The following is a 21,463-nucleotide window of genomic DNA, read 5'->3' as shown; positions in this document are numbered from 1 at the left end:
CATCGATACACATACAATCAAGAATAGAGCAAAATGTACATTTCTATCAAATTTCTCTCTGAAATACTTGCTTCTGATTGGTCCATGTTTTGTTCTGTTTATAAACTGACTGTTGTGCAAGTGTTAAGATGTCTCTTAAATTACTGTTCTGTATTTCTCACAGAAACAATAATAATATCTCATTACTATTTTTATAACAGAGCTCATGTTCAGTGGGCCGATTATTAATAGTTAACCATTAACGGTGATAAAAGCTCAGATTCTAAAAATCCTGTCCCATATTTAAATTCACAAGAATGCTTAAAGTAGATAAGAAGACTTTAAAATAGTAAATAGGAAGTACTTTCATGGATGTGGTATATATAGTGCATGTAGACAGAACGCATTGTGATTGTGAATGATGTAATGAACAGTGTGGAAAATGCTCTCCGCAGATTGGGTTGAGGTGGTTAGATTTTCAAACCAAAGAGGAACTGAGAAATAATAAGGTCATTATGAGACAATGAAACGATTTCACAAACCCGTTCAATTCAGACCATACAGAGCTCATATATCAACATGAACTGGACACGCGTGAATATAGAAATAATAAACTGTATTTATGCAGACAATTCTTACAATTCCTTATCTTGACAGATCTTGACAGCACATTTTCATGTCAAACATAAAAGGTGGTTTTCTGTGGTGTCAATTGAACCTTATTTTTGATTATATGCTAATAAAAATGATGATTAACAATACAAAGGTATAGTTCTAAGATGGTAGCAAACGTGTTATTCCATAAGATTAGGTATCAGAAGAACTATCAAATCTTACAAGATCTTTGAAAAATAACCCAAAAAGTTCCTTGTCACTATTGACCTTTTACAGGAAATTCAATGTCAGGAATACACTGACGTGCCACTGAGCATTCTATAAAAACAAATCAACAACAATACAACTCTCTGCAACCAAATTAAATAAATTAAAACGTTCACACAAAAAGTATTTGCAAAAAATAAAATTCATTTTGTACATGAACATAACACAGGGACACATTTTCCCACTTATCCCTTCAAGTATGAATCTGTTCTAACAAGATGTGAAATGAACATTGAAAAATGCAAAAGAAGATATATTTTCATTTCAGAATAAATCTTACAATAATTGTGCCATCATTCTCATTTTTAATGCAAGTCTCCGGATGAAAGTATCTTTTTGTGTGGAAGCAGAGCTTAGGCAAATGACTATGACATATTAAAAACAAACCACGAGTAGATCAAGTGTATGGACTGTTGTCTGAGGTCTTTGATTTTGGTGACGACACACTCGCGTGCCTTGTGCTTTTAAATCCAAAAAACAAAGTCAAACCGAATCAGCGAGCTTCCAGAACTCAGCTGCTCTTATGTGTCAAATAACCATTTGTAGTGCTTAAACAAAAAGAACAGATACAGTAAAAATATCCTGTGAAACAAACAAAAAAGCAGCCATGCATTTTATTTTTGCTTATTTTGTGTTAAGTCTTATAGTTATAAAAAGTTATAAACGTTCGGTTGGAATGGATTTAATCTAAAAAAAAAAACAGTACATACATTCAGAATTGGCACTCATTTAGTGTATGAAACAATTACAAAAACAAAATTTTAATCGCAACAAAAGTTAGGACCCCTGCCGTATTTATTTGAAAAACACACCAAACAAAAGAAAGTATTGTGAGCTTATTTCAGCGAAGTAAAAATATTTTTGTGGACAAAGTCTGTAGTGACATCTCTTTGAAATAAATACATTTTGATCTAAACTAATACAAATCTAATGCTGAACACTGCTATACAGAGGCCATCCTACAAAACTACAAAACAAGGCACCTTTCAATGGCAATCTTCTGTGTAAGATATACAGCTTTGTTGCATGGCTGGCACGATGCAATGCACCTTTGATCATCAGGACAAAAAGTTTGGCAAGTCCATAGGGAAGCTGGACAGGGAACATATGGCTGTTTGATCCAAAGGTCCTTGCAGATCTTTCACGATCCTTCCAACTTCCTAAATTCTGGGAAAACACTGAAAAAGCAAAAGGCTCTGATATGTGCTTCACATATGTTGTTGGCACCACACGCAGCTGAGGCATCTGGGAAATGTTTTAATGCACATTGGAGTGACACTCCAAAAAGAAGATTCTCATGTCTCAAAATACTTATAAATGGCCGTCAGATAGGTCATGACACTCTGCCAGTCGGGTCTTTCAGTGTGCACCATTTCACTAATGTCCTGTGAGACAGAGAGAGTCACAAACTAATAAGGGAAGAACATTTACATTTATGCATTTGGCAGACGCTTTTATCCAAAGTGACTTGCATTTCATTATACTATACACTTGTTTCTAAGTATGTGCATGTGGATCCCCTGGATATCGAACTCACAACCTTGGCATTGCTATTGCCATGCTCTTACCACAGAGTTACAAATTATTTTCAGTTTTTCTAAATGTACTATTCACATGTATTTGTTTAGGTAAACGGATATTTTTTTGTTTTATTTATTCTATGAACTACTAACAATATTTCTCCCAAATTTAAAATAATAATGTATTTGCAAAAAATGAAATCTGTAGAGGCAGGTCAAATAGAAAAGATGCTCGGTATTTTTTAGACCTCAAATACCTCAAAGAAATCAAGTTCATATTCACTTTTAAGCAATACAACAGTAATATTTGTAAAAAATATAGTGATTCAAATAAAATTTGGAATGCTCTCTTAATTTTTTGCCTTGCTTGAAAACTAAATATGTGCCTTTTTGTCGCAGACGTATCTCACAACATCTTTTTGAAAAAGCTAACAAATCACAACCCAGCTAGCATAACAGTTTCATTACAATCACAGCTTTATCAAATATAATTCAATAATTAACAGGTGGCACATTAAATACAGCTGTCTCTTTTCCAAGGAACATTCATCTCCGCTCATACAGCAGAATACGGTTATATTAGTCATTTCATGCATGTCCCCTTTCTTTAATACAAAATGAATTACATTTAATTTCTATTCAAAGTGCTACATTATAATTAAAAGCAAAATAATCCATTTAAAGCTTCGAATCATGTCGGATACATCCGTGATGTTTATATTAACTCACCAGTGTAGATTTAATGCCCACACTTTCTGCAGCCTGGAAGGCCAACGTGAAATTTCGCCTCTGTAACAAAGAAACGACAAAACAAATGGATGTCAATTCATCAATTCTGCTAAATGAAATGTACTCAAATTATTCAAACACATCATTGTGGCTGTCTTGTGATTCTGCTTATCCTGACAGACCTTGTCTTGACTGTTGAGCTTGTGGTAAGGGATATGAGCCGGAAGGTAGGTGTGAAGGATGGCGCAGAAAGCTAGCCCGTCGTTCCAGCTGCTGCTGAAGTTTGTTATGTCGATGTTCTGCGCGTGCGGAGGGTGAGAGAAAGATCAATGGTTATAATTTCAGGGGATGAACCGGGAGGATTGGGTGGGTGATTCAGATGGACTGATGAAGCAGTGAATCGAGTCAGTGTGACATTTTGGAAGCCATAACTATAAATCCTGTCAGAAGGCATGCGTTTTTACAGAGTTTACAAAGACTGGCAAACAATGCGTTTTTACAGTTAAAGGTGTAACGCAGAAATGAACATCAGATAATCTTTTTTACGTTACATTTCATTATACTGCTCTTTATTTAATGCACTACTACAATTAGAAACGGCTTTATTTTATAAATAAATGATCAATTAAAAATATAACACACATTAAAAATGCTTGAAACTACATATAACTTTGTGGAAGTCATTTATTTTTGTTCAATCAATTATTTTGATACTCCCTATAACTGTTCTGAGAACAGCGTTTACTTTACCCTTGAACTACATACGAATGGGGAAAATTGTTAGCGCTCGGGGTCGATGAGTGGCTTAAAGCTGCTTATTGTGCATCACCTCGCCATGTGCTGAAGTGTTTTTTTTCAACAGTCCTGCTTATCTACACCAACATACTTCTCACACATGCATCCATGGAGGAAGCCATCCGACAGATCGCAGGCCATTTATGGTTTCGCTGTGACTGGGTTTCTGTTCACCAAACTCAGCATAAAGCTTCCAATGGAGGCTTCCGTCCTCCATGTGTTTCGATTGCCGTTTATAAAATGTAAAACAATTGAATTGTTTTCGATAATTACGGCAAACTTACTGTTATACGTGACTTCAAGGTGCTTGTAGACATGTCATGCTTGGAATTCGGACTAAAAAGTGTGTGGGCCGAATGGTGGCAATTTACTGGAAGTGATCTCTATTCATCCAACACATTTCGTCTGATAGACGTATCCAAAATAAACAAAAGCGGCCTTCTAGATTACATTATCATCGACTTCCTCTGGCACAAGGACCTACGATCCTAAAGAAAGAGTTACAGCCTTTATCAGATGTGGCCAATCCTGCGAAAATATAGTAAGAGGCCACGCAAATTGGCAGAACACTCGGCTTTCTGGTAACCTGCAGAGAGCAGATTGGGGGAAGTGATGAGCTCATCAGGGTGGGCAACCACACCAGAACAGAGTGGTCTCAAACAGATAATGATGTCTGTCAAGATATCGGTGCAGGCACAAAAAATAAATAAGTGCCCATTTTTAAGGCATCGGTGCACAATAAAACCGTGAAAATGGATCCAGATCATTTTGATTTAGTGTTGACATTAAATGTCCTTAATTTTGTCCGATTCGGATTTGGTGATGCGATGAGTCTTTTGTGTGAAGTGAGAGCGTCACAAAGACATCATGACATCCTCCCTCGCTAGTGTGCCAATGTTCAAAGTGAGCAGTTAATGAAAAGAGGGTCTTGTGTGCACAAACAGGAAAGCCCAGGGGAGAGAGAGCATTAGGCTAATCGCATTGAAAACAGAGGCTTACTGCCACTCTCTCAGAAAAGTACACTCCAACTAAAGCCTGGCTACTTATAATGAACACATTAGAGTTGCAGTGAAAAATTGGCTTTATCCAGGAGTGGACATGTCCATCCATCACAACACACAGTCAGACAGACTGACGGACAAAGACTAAGAACAGGGGATTATGGGAGTTGGGTGTCAAAAAGTCTTAGGAATTGCTGTGTGAAATGAGGAAAATGTTTCCTTGCCAGAAAGGACACAAACAAAAATTTGTGAAAATGTATGTAGATGATTCTTTAGTTCTGTAACCTAAGATGATTTTCATAGAAAAATGCCTACAAAAAGTTATTATTTTAATTTTAAAAGATATTATTATACTGTTGCTTTCCACGTTTAATGCAATTTATACAAATATGATATTAAAAATACTACTTCAAGGATCAAATCTACGACATAAGATAGATATTTTGAAACAAATAAATGAAATTTATTGTCACATAAATAGTCCATTAAAATAAATTTTTAAGATCAATTGTGCAAGTTTTAAAAACGCTTCCTGTACCTAAATGTGAAAACCAGGCCAAAGTCTCATTGATTTCAATCTTATACATGGCCTTAGTCAATATTAATCAAGACATCCAGCTTCTACTTTAACAGAATGCATTTTACATTCTGATTTTATATAGACAGTAAATCACCAAGAATGACTTTACCTGGGTTTTCACAAGCAAGGTCACAAATAAGCAGAGCATTGCGTTAGCAGCGCAAAGGTCATGGGTCCGACCCCAGGGAACACACATACTTACAATAAGTTTACCTCAAATGCACTTTAATTCAAAAAGGCATCTGGCAAATGAGTAATGTGATGTGAAGTACATTTTACAAAGTAGTAAAGAAATGCAAAGTGCACCGGAAAGACCCTTAAATAAAAAAAAAGAAAACTAAGTGGCAAGGTGCGACAGTCTGCAAACTGTTCGCTGTGAGTTCAGTGCTCTGATTGGTTGATATTGGCTGAGTCTTGTGTTTGTGAGCGAACGGTTTAAAAATCAAATAAGGCTGAACATGCTGTATACTGAACATATGTCATTTAGATTTTTAAAATGTAAAAAAATAGGAATGAATAAATATGTCAAAACGATTATATATTTACATATCAAATTGTTTTAGTAATAAACAGGTTTTACAAAGGATAACTGATATGCCCAATATTATATGATATTGCGTGATAAATGTACAGTAAATGGGATGAATAATTGAGGATGAAATGTGCAATTGGCAATTGAGTACTTTAAAACCTACCATACTAAGGTAGCACATACTACATATCTGAGTAACATATCATTAAAAAATGCTTATCCCGATCATCGTATTACAATGAGCACCGATATGCAGTGCATCCTTATTAACAAATCACAGGCGACTACAGAATGCATACATTTATGGAGGAAAGACATGTCTACCTGATAACCTTCGGTCTTCTTTTGGCACCATCTGAGCAGAGCGTTTCTCTTGGATCCTCCGTATTCTCTGGCTAGTGCGCACAGCGGGTCCTTCCTCTCCTCTCTGGAGAGACATCAATCACTTTAACAATGCAGTTCCATTGTACCGGATTCATCTTTAATAGCAAAAAACCTCCATCACCACTGGGTGGAAATTCAACCGGGGTACATTGACTTGATGGATGCGAGATCTTTCAGATTCTGTTACCATTTAAAAATGGATAAGTCTTTCTGTATTGACAAAACAGATTAGCTCAAAGGGATTAAAAGCCACATTTTTAGGTCCCCTAATGGATTACAACAGCAGGGAATCCCTGAACACTTCAGACTGTGCGCTGTTTGAATCAATGTGCAGGTGGGATTGATTTAATCTAAAGCTTTAAAACTATTTTAAATGCAGGTTTATAGGGTTAGATACGATGGGATGGATCAGACTTTGTCATAAAATGAATGCAGGCATCCTTGTCCATACATTTCCAGTTTAGACCAGCTGGACTGGAAATAATCCGTGTAAAATGATCCACCATAACAAGCTAGTTTCTGCAGAAGGAAATTCTCCCAGCAAGGAAATTATCGCAATGCCCAGAGAAGATGCTCTGGCAATAAAGGACAGTACAGAATGATTCAACTTCCTTCCAAAGGCCCGTTCAAAGCGATGACAGAGCCGCGGTCAGATTTCAGGGCAGACGAACGAGTGACATCCATTATCGGAACACAGGTCTATCATCACAGAAAGACAAGAACGTGATAGAGCGTGAAAGAGCGAGACATCTGGCAAACCTGACAACAGTTTTCTAGAAAGTCAACAAAAGAAAAGCCAGAGCAGACAGAGAGAGAGAGGAAGAGAGAGATCAAGGTAAACATAAAGCAGACAAACAATCATAACGATCTGGCACTTACCGTAAACGTCCTCGTGAGGTGGGCGTGACGGAGGCAGTCGGGGAGGAGTTAGATGACAAAGATAGCTGAGGAGAAGAGGAGCCTAACGTGATGATCGATGAGGGGGCTGACGCATCTGTGCCCGACAAATCTCTTTTCAACTCCTCGCTGGATCTGCGAGAAACTAACAGGCAGAGAACGGACGATGTTGCGATGATCACCAGTGCATCTGTGTTGTCAATGTTAACATGCCTCCAGTCTAATGAACATTGACCTTTAAAAATAATGTCAGGATCTGCAACACGCTCTCATTGAATCACATTCCTTGTTTTGTTCAAGGAATCCTCACAGCATACCTGATATAGATTTGGACGAATCCATGTTTGGCACCCTCTGTAGGCCGCAGCCGGTGCGTGTAACAGGTGACGTTCGGAGGATATGGTCCCCTAATGGATTACATGCAATCATACACAACCGTGACAATGACTAATGTAGTTTTATGCAGGATGACTCAGCTCGTGCTCTTCAAAAATAAAACACTTCCATCTCGAGGTCTGGCACACAATTTCAGTGGTCATTAACCGCAAATGTTAAGCCTCAGGTAAATGGTACAGCATGATTACTCATGACCTTTACTTTGAGTTTAGCTCTGTAGAACCAGATGAAACCAGTGTGGGGAAGAGTGAAAGATCAGAGAGTTATAATATCAGTGTGACTTAACATCAGCTAACCTGGCATGCTCAGCTCCGTGTAGCTTGGTCTCTTATCCAGAAGAGATGACAAAGGTTTGCTTGAGCTAATGGTGTGTCTCTGTAAAATAGGAAAATGCTATTAGTTCGAAGCAAGGATGAGGGGAAAAGGATAAACCGCTGATTTCAACAAAACAGAAACTGTCGAAAAGCAGATTAGAACAGTTTTATTTTGAGTTTAATAAAAAAGAAAACTGTTAAAATCTGGTGAAGACTGGTAATGGTTGTTATTTAAAAACATTTAAAATAATTAAATAAGTAATAAATAATTGATATGGTTATATAAAAAAAATATTTTTAACTTACTATAACCGTGGCTATCGATGCAAATAGGTGATATATGGATTACATGAACTATTTATTTGTTTTTTGTTTTTATACTAATATATTTAGTATTGGATATCACAGTGACTCACATCTCACCATATGGTTAATTCTAACTTTCAAGCTATATTTTGTTTACATTATAAACTAAATTGTAGTTACACACAGATTTTTAAGGTTAGGAATTTAAAGGGATAGTTCACCCAAAAATTCTGTCATCATTTACTCACCTTGGAGTTGTTCCAAATCTGTATACATTTCTTTGTTCTGGTGAACACAGAGAGAGATATTTGGAAGAAGGCTTATAACCAAACATATTTTTGTTCTGTTGGTTTTGTTGGCACTTTTTACTACCGTTGTTTTTTTTCCTACTATGGAAGTCAATGGGGGGAAATGTGTCTGGTCATAAGCATTCTTCCCAATAATCTTGCTCTGTGGTCATCAGAACAAAGAAATGTATAATAAGAGAGTAAATCATGACAGAATTGAAATTTTTTGGGTGAAATATCCCTTTAAACTGCAGGCTAAAAATACAAATCTTTATTCTACACCACAGCATCTCCGCACCTCAAAGTACGTCAAACTGCCTAATTTTCCCTTTCTCACAAAACACATCCTGTTTTGGCACATTTTGGGACGTCTTGCATGTATTCTACAAAAAAAGTAACACGGCATAGGACATCCATGGGGGATTCAGGGAGAGAAAGAGAAGGAAAGCCTATTTCAGCTCCACGCACATCAGGTCTGGAGATCTCATCTGACAGACAGTGCTGTGAGGTCACCAAATCCACACAGAGGAAAAACGCAGACATCTGCTAGAGTGATCGGAGATCTGTCCTCATGCATCTATCCAACACATGCTCATTTATTCCACTGCGAGTCAAACTGTCCACTACTACTGAGATTTACTTTTCAATTATGTCCAACAAACATCTAACAGTTTATCTGTTCATCCATCCTGTGGTTTATACCTGTATGGGAGAGACCGCAGCGGCAGGGGGTGTGGGTGTTTTGATTGGGCTGGGGCTGAGGGGGGTTCTGGAGATTGCGACCGCAGTGGCAATGGCTACTGGACTTGCGGGAACAGGAGCTGTGTAGAGATGCATGGACGAACATATATAGTGTATACGGAATAACACTTCAAGCATCACAAATATTTGGCATGTTATGATTCAGTTATCTTATATGAAGTTATCGTTGATGTTATCAGATTATTACGTGCCATTTAGTCAGGAAAGATTTGTAGTCTTTGGTGGGAATTCAAATATAACCTTCTGGTTGCAAGCTTATACATCAACACTATAAATGTGGACGTGAATATATGTGCAGGTGTTTGTGCACCTTGTGAGACGCTGTCGAAGCTCTTAATGAGTGTTTTGACGGTGGGCGATGGTTCAGAGGAAGTTGAGGAACGTCGGCTCAGGCCCATCCCCTGCCTCAGAGCGGCCAGGTCCCTCTCTACGGCATTCATGTAATTATACACGCGTCCGCGTTCCTCTTCCTGTCTGTAATTCACAAGAGACACATATGGATACATAAATTTCTCCTGTACACTCAAAACGGCTAGCAAAAACATGCATAGCGTGTAGGATTGTATTTGCACACGCAAACACATTCATGCAAATTCATTCAAGCATCCGTGAATTAACATTTATTTGGCAGACGAATTTTTCAATTTTAAATGTGCATTCTGCTGGAATCAAACCCATGATCCTGCTAATTGATCTACAGGAAATAAAGCTTGATATATATTTTTTTACTTCATGTTCTTAAGTTCATCCAGCTCCTTGCATATTTTCTCATTCTTCTCTTGAGCTTCCTGTAGGCGACGCCGTAGGTCTCCGATTTCCTCCTGAGCTTCCGCCTTGATCTCGTTGGCGATGACGACAGCTGTCTGCAGATCAGACTGGAACTGCCGCCACTCAGATGACTCTTCCTGTGAGTGACAGGTGTCAATTAAAAACAAAGTCAGTAAATGGTCATGAACATGCACGGTACTTAATCATGTCATACTAACATGAAAGATGTATGAATCGATGGAGACATTTACCCGCAACTTTCGATGAAGGATCTTAATTTCCTTCTCCATGTCATATTTCTGATCATGAAGCTTTTTGATGGAATCTAAGGGAAAACAACACAAGGACTGAATACAGATATATACAGAAAGTGGGTCTCATTCACTTAGCATGCGCACACACAAATTTGTGTCTGAAACCTGCGCACAAAGTCATGATTAAGTAAAATTTTCGTACTGAAATGTAAGATTTTTTTTTTGGAAATAGCTGAATACACGCATACGCAAAAATCACACTCTGGCGGATCTTAATAATCTTTAAAATCCCTCTCTCTCTCTCTCTCTCTCTGTACACATATACTGTATAGTTACGACAAAATGTATGTTATATCTTAGGATAATAGTTATACTATAAATAATTATATATATAAAATTATGCTAAAATGTAGCTGTTTATTTCATTTTAAAATGATTTCATCATAAACAGTGAAATAGTAAGAAAAGCTGCGTTAGACTATAGCTCGAGCTGCAACATTTTTCTGAATAACAGAGCTTTGACAGCCAATGAGATCTCTGTAAACTGCGTGTCATTATAAAAAGTGTTTTATTGTGTACGAACAGGTTTTGGGGACTGCGTAGGTCTACTTGGAATTACTGTCTCTGTAGATAGCGTCACGTGGGGTTGTGTGGAGCATCTTTCACTTAAGTGACGACATGCGGTAAAGGAAAGGTTTGGGGAAAACCCTAATGTGGGCGTTTTATGCAAATGACTAAACTCGAGTTTAAGAAATGTATGTGCTTACGCACGTGTTGTAAATTAGGCGGAAGGTTTTCGTGAGAAGTTTAAATGAAGAGAACAAAAAGCTGTGATTCGCCCCCTATCTCCTATATAGTGCACTATATCGGGTGTCCGTCATTTTGTAGTGTTGTCCGAATTCTGAGTAAACAACTCATTCCCTAATTTCTACCCACAATACATTCTGATTTTGAGTGTGTATCCCATCTACACTCGCTCACTCTCATATTTCCCATGATACAACGCGAATCAACCGTCCGATAACATCAGCTGGAGGAGAGTGACTGTTAATGCCACGATTGTACGTTTATACACTTGTGTTTGTTCTTGTAGACAGTTATTTTCGACTTTTTGAGAATAACCACATTAATATAATGTCATATACAGCAGTGTTTTATTTTAAATATATGAAGTAATTTTATTAAACGTAATAAATGTAATAGTAAATAAACGTGGCAAACATTTAGTTTGTTCTCTTTATTAAAAACTAATACAATAAACGTGACAAATAATGTAAAAATTAACATTACTATTTTACAAAACAATCCATAAAGCCACACAGGTGTAAAATAAGCGCTATGATGAATGTCCAAGACAGTACTGTCAGACGCAGGATATATTACGTCATTGTCCGAAATTGTTCACTCATTCATTCACTTCTTCCCCATATAGTGGACTATTTAGCATTCGCTATATAGGGAATAGTGAACGAGTGAGCGAATTCAGACGCAGTTAGTGCCTGTGAAATCCACATCTATTATTAGCTCAATGATGCCTCTATGTGGACAGAAGCCTGTATGACCACAGGGCCATGAAAACAAAACGATAGATGGAATTGATGCAAAAAGTCTGATAATAACAGGGTGTTATGGGCGTTTGCTAAGTGGTTACTTACTGGCACCAAGCTAAAAAACCCATACGCCAGTAATTGCAAGTCAGATGGCATAGAAAAGTTAAAGCACACCTCATGATTTACCTCAAACAATGCTTAACAAGTTAGATACCCATGCCATGTATGGTATTTGCAAAAAGCATGAATCAAACAATTATTAACAATAAGCTACATAAAAGTGCTAAACTTTTAAACGGTGTAAAGGGACACTTCCCCCAAAAATAAAGTCTGTCATCATTTTACAGTTATAATTCTCTATACATTTCTTTGTTCTGGTGAACTCAGAAAAGGATTTATGGAAGAATGCTTGTAACCAAACCGTTTTTGGTCACCATTGACTACAATAGTAGGAAAACTGACAATGGCAGTCAAAATTGCCCCAGAACTGTTTGCTTTTCTATATTCTTCAAAATATCTTCTTTTGTGTTCAAATTACAAAAAAAGAAACTTACGAAGCAAATTTTCATACTATGATATCCAGTGGTAACCAAGAACTGTTTGGGTATAGGCATTCTTCCAAATATTTTTCTTTGTGTATACAGATTTGGCACAATTCGATGGTGAGTAAGGGCCTACTCACATTGTGCGAATCGAACAGCAATGGGCTAAATGTGAGTACGCCCTAAATTATGACAGTATTTGTATTTTTTTATTGGGTGAACTGTTCCTTTAACAACCACCAGTCATGGAAACGAATGTCATGTGACTCACTCTCCAGGTCAGAGATGATGAGGTTGTCATGGAGCTTGACGGCACGATGCTGCTCAACTTCATCCTCAAGCTCAAAGATGGTCTCTTTCATGTCGGCGATCTCAGTGTCCTTCTCCTCCAGCTCAGAGCACTGGTGCTCAAGATGCCGCTTTTGCTCGGCTAACTGTGCCTGAACGTCGCCACGGAATGTCCGGAACTCACTCTCCAACTTCACCACACACAAGCAGGAAAACATTAGGATGTATAATGTTGAACAATACACATACTGAAACGATCTACTGTATATGGGAAGTGCCATTTTTATCATACAATACATTTATTAACATTTACAAGCAAGTGAGTATTTTAAATTGTTTTATCTGAGTATATTGTTGGATAAATGCGAGTTAAAGTTCTGTTCAATGGTGGATAAAATAAGGGTTAAAAAAAGCACCAAGACAATCTGGAGATTAATTCTGGTTTATCCTTTTTTTTACCTTGCTTATTGCCTCCTCCAGCTGGGCGGCTTCATTTCGAGTGTGTCCCAGTTCCTCTTGCAGCTGAGCAGCTTTGGCCTCGGCTCGCTCCTTGTCTAACCTTTCACTGTCCAGCAGGTGGCGTATGTCGCTCTTATCCCCCGCGTTGTGAATGGACAAGAGTTGGGCCACTCTCTGCCTCTCCTGCTCAAGCTGAGTTCTGCAGCGGTTTAGCTCTACCTGCTCCCGTTCAGACACCTGCCTCAGCGCTTCTAGTTCTGCTTTGGCGACGGCCCGCTCCCTCCTCTCTAATTCCACAGTTCTCTCGGTCATGTGGACGCGTTCCTTCAACGCCGACATCAGGCCCTGAGCTTCTGCGTTTTCCTGTTCCGCCATCTTGAGTGCACTGCTCAGCTGTTGCTGAACGCCTAAAAGTTGCTCTCTTTCAAAATGCGAGCCCTCGTTTAACTCGGCGTAGCGCCTCTCCAACTCCATATAGCGCCCGCTTTTGCCGTCCTCGTCGTCCTTGGCATAAGCCACGCGGTGTTCATCAAGCAGGCCGCGGAAATAATCCAGCTGTCTTCCGTAGAGTTCCAGACGCTCCCCTTGCTGACAAAGGGAATCGACCAGAATGGCACGCTCTTCACCCAGACGTTCGTTTTCGGATGTCAGCTCTTGCGTGATCTGCTGCAAATCTGCAAGTTCCTGCAGGGTGGCCTGGAGTTCTTCTGAGGTGCTGTGTTGGTTCTCCTCCATTTGGTGGATGCGCTCGGTCAGACAAGCCACCGAAACCTCGCTGGTGTTCCCGCTGCTGCCCCTGCGGGAATGTTCCCTGCTTGGCGGTCCACCTTCGGATTCGGAAGACGATCCACAACCTGAAGGTGCATCCAGAGCATCATCGCTGGAGGTTATTGGCTGGTAGGCCTCACTGCATTCACTGTCCACTGCATCGGGAGATCCAACACGTCTCGGTTCTGACAGCAAGTCTTCGGTAGAGCCTTGAGTGGAGCCTTCGTCAAAAGATGCCTGCATATTGCAGCCTCCGTTTTCGCTGGTTGTTCCAGATACAGGCTCAGGACTGAGAGAAAGCAAGTGTAGACTTTTGTCTTTACTTTCCAGGCGATGCTCCAGAGAGAAGCCAAGAGCATTTAGACGATCCTTCAGCATGCGGTTTTCACTCTTCAACATATTTAGCTCATCAAGGATCCCCTGGTTCTGATCTTGAAGGAGGAGAAGTGTGGACTCCACATCTGTGGCACTGATCACTGGACTAACTTCCTTTTCTTGGGTTGGCTTGGACTCTTCTGTTGATTCAGGAGGTCGAAGATCTTCCAGACCGAGCTGGGCTCTCATACCTCTAAGTTCAGAGCGGAGATGGAGAATCTCCAGATCTTTACTCTTGGATAGGCCCATTAGGTCCTTCACTCGACACTCCAGCCCTGCTTTATTGCTTATCTGGCTGTCTGAGCGTGACTTGCTCATGAGAGACTCAGACTCAACAACACTGCGGCATCGCGACCGCTTCTGATGCATAGCATCAGCGGGTCCGGCAAGCTTTTTGACAGCACTGACTCTGGAACGTTCTCGCAAATTCTCTCGGGTTGTGCTTGGGTCCTTGGTCGTGCATGATGTTCCACGCCTTCCTGATAGACCTACGAAAAAAAATATGACATTCTGTGAAACTATTTCTTAATACAATTGTGATTAACACAAACCAAACATCGGCTTAATGTCTTCAGAACCATAACAGAGAATAACTCACTACCTGAGCTGGTCTTGGACCTGGTCTCAGTACTGCTGGTGCTCTGAGAAGTTCCTCTCTTGTTTCTAGCTGTAGTGTTACTGTTGCTAACAGATACTGATCCTGAACTCACCGCTGGGAGATCGTCGTTGCTTTTTGCCTGGTGAGAATACAAACACATTAGGTTAATGATCAACTATAGACAACATACAGTTAGGTCCATAAATATTTAGACAGAGGCAAAACATTTTTGCCGTGTGCCAACATGTATTCAAGTTACAGTTTTATAATTGATAATGGCTTAAAGTGCACACTCTCGGCTTTATTTAGAGTGTATTCACATTACATGAAGGGGTTAGGAATTACAGCTCTCTAATATGTAGCTCCCCCGTTTCCCAAATTCGCCACTATACATTATGGCCTCTTAATCATCCCCATATGTGCTAATTGTCTTGTATCTCTGTCTCCTCTCCACCAATAAGATGGGTGTGGTGGGCGTTCTTGTGCAATATGGCTGCCATTGCATCATGCAGGTGGATGCTGCACATTGGTGGTACTTGAGGAGATTCTCCCCTTCCATGTAAAGAGCTTTGAGTACCCAGAAAAGGGCTATATATATATATATATATATATATATATATATATATATATATATATATATATATATATATATATATATATATATATATATGTAACAAATTATTATTATTACTATAATTTAATCAAAAGCAGTTTTAATCACAGGTATGGGCTTTTCGTTAAATAATTTCTTCGTAAATTAAGCATGTTTAAATGTCTGGAGTTTATCCAACGTGTGGTGTCTACAGTTGAAAGCTGTTGCTGTGAACCCACATCAAGCTTTTGATCCAACTATCCCATCACTTTTGCTCCCTTGAAAAAGGGGAGAGCTACATATTAAAGAGCTGTAATTCCTTAAACCTTTAGTTAATGTGGATGTCAAATAAAGTTGAGTGTGCTCTTTAAGACAATATCCATTCTGTAACTGTAACTTGAATACATTTTGGTACACAACAAAAATAACAAAAGTGCCTCTGTCCAAATTTTTATACACCTAACTGTATACTCAGTGGGTACGTCAATATGAAATAGTTTATTCAAGCGGGCTTAAAGCTACCTTTGATAGTGGAGCTGAATTCTGGGTTTTGTTTGTCATTTTGCCACCTGTGCCCATAATGCTGCTTCCCTCTGATCTGCTTGGGGCTTTAGTGCATCCTGAGGTTCTGGAGGTAGCGGCCGTGGGCTTGGTCGCCTTTTTCATGTTTGGTTCCAAGTTCTTGATACATTTACAACGTAATCTAAACCGGACAAAAAGCAACATATGTATAACATAAGACATTTGAATAACAACTATTTGAACCAAATATTGCAAATGCAAATTTCCGATTTCAAATAATTAAAACTGAAAAAAACAAGCAAACATTGAACACTCCTTTTGAAATCCCCAGGTGTAAATAAGCTCTTACAGTATACAATCAATGTTAGTCTAAAATAAAGCCAGCCAAAGACGACAAAAAAACATCTTTCTGCATGCAAACAAACAACAACGTCTTCAAGACTATTCTGTAGCATTTAATAATTATTTTGGATTCAATTTAAAGATCTCATTACCTTACACCAGCACCGGTTTTTTTCCTGGGGGAACACATTGTGTACAAGTCCGTGTTTCGCTTTGAGACGGTTGAAATGTAACATTACAGTCCCTGAGAATTCTATTTATGCAGTCTCACACACTGTAAGCTCAAGCCACTTAAGGGTAAAACAGCCATTGGCCAGTATTTAAATGCAGACAACACTGTGTGATTGGAGGACTGTAAGAGAGGATGGAACTGCCTTTCTTATCACATCATCATGGTTGGAGGCCAGACCAGTTGGAAGAGCTGACCACCTCCGTCTCGCCTTAAAAGGCTTTAAACTTCCCAAGCAGCAGTGGAAAGCCTGAGGGTAGAAAAAACCCAGCAGCTGTGCGCATTAACACTTCAATTTGTCGAAAAATAAAGTTAAGAAAGCTGAACTTTTAAGGGGCATGTCTATAATAAAACTGTTTAAACGCTAAAATATGATGTATATGACATAAATTTGTATAGACAGATTAAAATATTTATGAAGTTTTGAGATCAAAACCTCTGTGGGCACAAAAATGAAGTCCATAATATTAAATTCAAAAAATTACTTTATTAAAAGTCCTTTCAAGCTATTTTAAGGAGGGAGGAGGCACTCAATATGTCCCGACCTAACTTCCTGTTTCAGTAGAAATTATCTCAATGCAACAAACTAATCTGTGCCTCATTGTTTTTAAATCCAAAAAAACTATTTACAATTTGAGTCTGCCGTCTATTAATAGCAAACTCTTTTGCAAAGTCTGCATTCTAAACACAATGTGTGCCTAAATGTTCTGCTCAGACTGCTTACATCACAATGAAATGACTAGGGGCCTTAAGAAAAATAAACATAAGCCACTTACTTAGGAGGTCTTAGAAATGTAGAGTGCCAGAAGCTACACACACCCAGAAATAGTTGAATGTTTGACAGACCTTCCCACACCTTCTTATAATTCCATCTATCATTCTCCGTCCTTATGAGCTCAACGTGAGGTTAGAAATGCTTGTCATCTGTATCCAATGCATTTAAGTGCATTGCCATTTAGAAGAGAAAGGCTCCAGTCATGTGGGGAACTCTGACCTTTCTCATTCCCTTACTCGACCTCTCTTTACAAATTCAGACTGCTCTGGACACTTTGATGCCAAACAGATGAGGCATGCCCGGATAGACACCAGCCTAAATACCCTTATGTTTTACTCCACAAGCCTTTTAAGTCGATATGTTTGAAAAGTAGTCAAAACAAAAAGAATCTCACCCACCTGTAGACCTCAACTCCCAATGGGCTTTGACACAGATTTGATATTTGCTGAAGGATTACCGTTACAAAGAGATTTTCACTTTGACTTTAATAGTAACAGATAAAAAGTGAAAGAATCAGTCAGTGCTCACACCCCTATGTGTGACAGGTGAACAAAATGATCCTTAAAGGCAACTAGTTTGCACTCCTAGTATGAGATGTAGTTTATTTAAAGCCGTAATCTGCAGCTTTTAGGGAAAGAAAAAGAGCAGTAAAATCATTGGTGGAGAAATGTGTCAGAGCAGAGTTAGCTTCCTTCCGTCCCACTTTCTACTCGATAGATCATCCCTGCCAACTTTCTATCAAATCCAAAACTTAACACTGAGACATCTCCAAAACATAAAGACATAACCCTATCCATATGGACCCTATCCGTGCTCTACACAAACCACCTTTAAAAGAAACAGTCCCAAACATGCAGGGCTACATAAGAAACATCTGCTGTATGTAGGAAACTCATGTAAGCAGATTGATTATTAGTTATGATTAGATATATAGTCATTCTCTTGGAGAACACCGAAACAAAAGTCAAATTTCTCACTGTGTGGTCGGTTTGCTGTGGAACGGAAAGTGTCCAATGGGACTTTGAATATGTGCACATGGTGGAAAGCCATTTGGATTACGAGTAGTGTGAAGGTTGAGAAATGCTCCGAAGAGGTTAGACAAATAAATGGGCTGATGGATTCTGAAAGTGTTTCTTCCTTGCAGAGTACGCCGAAATGTGCAAAAAGGGGCACAGAAGAACAATAATCCTGAAAAATGATCTTCAAAGCCAAAAGCAGCACGCTCTGGAATAAAACAGATGTTGTCTTGTCAAGGGACATCCATGTGGTGAAGATGTTACCTCCCAGTCTGAACGGAAGGTCATGGTGGAGTTCAGTACATTTGTGAACATTAAAGAGATCTTAAAGGGTTAGTTCACCCAGAGTAAATGATGACAGAATTTTCATTTATGGGTGAACCATCCCTTTAAACTTGAATTGTAAGAGGCATTAAAAAGCAAGCAAGTGTCTAACAGGCTGAACTATCGACCATCCCACTGATCAAAGACCTGGGCATTTAAAGCGATTATTTCCCCACAAATAAAAATTCCGACATCATTTATTCACCACCTAGTCTTTCAAAACTTGTATGTGACTCGTTCTTCTGCTAAACACAAAGGAAGATATTCTGAGAAATGGTTTTGCAATGGAAGTCAATGGGGTCCAATGTTGTTTGGTTACCAACATTCTTTTGGGTTCTGAAGAAAGCCATACAGGTTTGTGATGACAAGAGAGCAAGAAAATGATGAAAGAAATTTCAATTTTGGGTAAACTGTTTCTATAATTAGTTTTAGTTGATCAAATGCATCTCAACCAAATCATAAATTCAGTTGCCTGATTTATCTTCAGATAATCTCAGAGTAAATATACATGCATCTAATGGAAATTGCCTACAGATCTAACACAGCACCAGCCTGTTAATTGAGCATCAGTATGAAGGGAGTGGAGGAATGTGTTTGTTTGGACAGTTGTTTCTGCATACACACAGTGAACATGCTGCAATTATTACTGCAGGAGGCCGTAAGTAAAACAAAGTCAAGAAACATCACTGAATTTTAAGCTTGTTACCACAAAGTAAAATATCAGTCAGAGAATTAAAAAGAAATAAAAAGAAAACTATGACACAATGAATAGGAGCTTCTATTCACTAAAATCATTCCAGTTAATATTTGCTCAGGAGAGTAAAGGCTTCTCAAGTGAGACACAACTGGGTCAGTGTCTCTCGGCCCAATCCATGGTACATCCCACTGGGCCTGCTGGCAGTCGTTTCCGCCTGACCCTGTTAAAACCAATACCAAGCTCCATTTCTAACGAAGCGCTCACGGGACAAAAAAAACATTCGGTGTGAAAGATCAGCATGCCCTGAAAGCAAAACACTACAGCACTTCATGTGAAATGGGCCTTTAAAACAGAAAATATGTATTTAAGTTACTGTGAAATTAAACATGCAATGATGATATAATAATAAGCCCAGACATGTTTATTAAGAAAGAGAAAAATTATTAGTGAGAATAAAGAGCCTAGTATTTAAAAGTTCACATTGCCAAGGAACTTTAAATGCATGACTAACAAATCATTGCTGAACTGTGTATTGCAGTGTTGTGTTTCATGTCTCAAAGCAATACAGATTAGTCTGTTACTGATCAAGAAACGGTTCTCTGGCCCGTGAAACAGATTTGTAAAACAAAAACTGAAAATGAAGAAAAACTCGCATACTCATTCGAAGGTATTTTTGGCAGACACGACCAGTTGAAAATAAAGTTAAATGAAATTGTACTCCAACTATTTCCGAACGATTTCCTCTTTAGAATCTAAATATTTCTATGTTTAATAATTTTGCCATGTCATGTCATAACCTTATTTCACCCCATTTATAGAAAGGCCCAGGGTTTGCTGTTACCCGTATTCTACCCTGAAGCACTCCATCAAAATGCTTTGGATGTCTGAGGACATTGTGTGGACTGGAATGTGCGGCTCAGATTCAATTCAAACCAGCTCATTCGATGACTTCATGGAAGAAAACTATGGATGAGAAGAGATGTACTCCGCATAACTTTAAAAAAAAGTGTAAAGGACATCGATCCCTATAATTGACACATTCTGAAGATGTGGAGTAAAGTACCACGAAGCAAAATGATTATAGAATTTTACTGTAGCTGTAGGTAACTGATGTGGGAGTCAGAAGATCCTATTCATTGTGTCATAGTTTTTTATTGCTGAGGGCTTTAGCAAATTCTCTGACTGATATTTTACTTGGTGGTAACAAGCTTAAATTCTATGAAATATTCACAAAGCTACGGAATACGGTTCACATGTATGAATGTTTGAAATAAAAAAAACACGTTAAACATTAACTTCTCACCAATACATGCATGCCCACAGATTAAGAGACTGGCACAGCTGCCAATCCCACAGCGAATCAGCAGGATACACAATTAGAAGACTTAGAAGTACTCTTATGACAAAAGCAACGTCTACATAAACACACAAACTTGTCAAAGCAAATGGAAACACTTTTGTGAGTGATGACATCAGACGCACACCGTCTATTCTCTCTGGATACATTGTAACAATATCAACATTTCAGCCGGAGTGAGGAAAAAGTTCCCGGCGGGCCTGAAACATCCTTTAACGACAGTACCGTGTGACACGACATACAAGAAACGACATCACTCGTAGAAAGAGCACGATTTTTAAAAATGACACGTTACCTTGTTCTTCTCAGAGAACTTCCAAAAATGTGAGGGAATCAACGTAAGATGGTGTGTTCATTGAAGAAGAGAGAAAAACGATTTAATCCGGCAAAAAGAAATCCGTTGTACCGACTCCCCGGCGGTGCAGTGATGCTTGTACTTCCCAATCCCGCTGCCCGAAGCCAGCGCTAACAATCACAGGCCACGCCTTTCTACAGTAAAGAGATACATTTTCAAAATAAAAGTGTGTTGCACGTACTGGACGGAATCTGTACGGTGTATGTTAATATGTAAATATTGAAAGCGACGAAAATATTAAGTTTCCATGTAAAGAGAGTGGCATAGATACTTAAAACCCATCTCTTC

General features: G+C 38.8%; 1 protein-coding gene across 1 annotated transcript; it reads right to left on the bottom strand.

Annotated features, from left to right (window-relative positions):
- Positions 1-574: 574 nt before the first annotated feature.
- On the bottom strand, positions 575-21,316 carry specc1lb (sperm antigen with calponin homology and coiled-coil domains 1-like b). The gene is made up of 16 exons (XM_079485819.1): positions 21,116-21,316; positions 16,081-16,261; positions 14,970-15,105; positions 13,226-14,856; positions 12,750-12,957; positions 10,384-10,457; positions 10,094-10,269; positions 9,675-9,838; positions 9,305-9,423; positions 7,992-8,070; positions 7,617-7,706; positions 7,282-7,444; positions 6,343-6,445; positions 3,293-3,409; positions 3,111-3,170; positions 575-2,246 (listed from the first exon to the last, which is right to left on the bottom strand). The coding sequence occupies exons 2-16, from the start codon at positions 16,222-16,224 to the stop codon at positions 2,157-2,159; spliced, it is 3,354 nt and encodes a 1,117-aa protein (XP_079341945.1). The 5' UTR covers positions 16,225-16,261; positions 21,116-21,316; the 3' UTR covers positions 575-2,156.
- Between the last annotated feature and the right edge of the window lie 147 nt (positions 21,317-21,463).

This window comes from Barbatula barbatula (genome assembly GCF_947034865.1).
Source record: "Barbatula barbatula genome assembly, chromosome: 22".
NCBI lineage: Eukaryota > Metazoa > Chordata > Actinopteri > Cypriniformes > Nemacheilidae > Barbatula > Barbatula barbatula.
The sequence above is the reverse complement of the archived record's forward strand: the minus strand, read 5'-3'. Positions and strand labels throughout refer to the sequence as shown.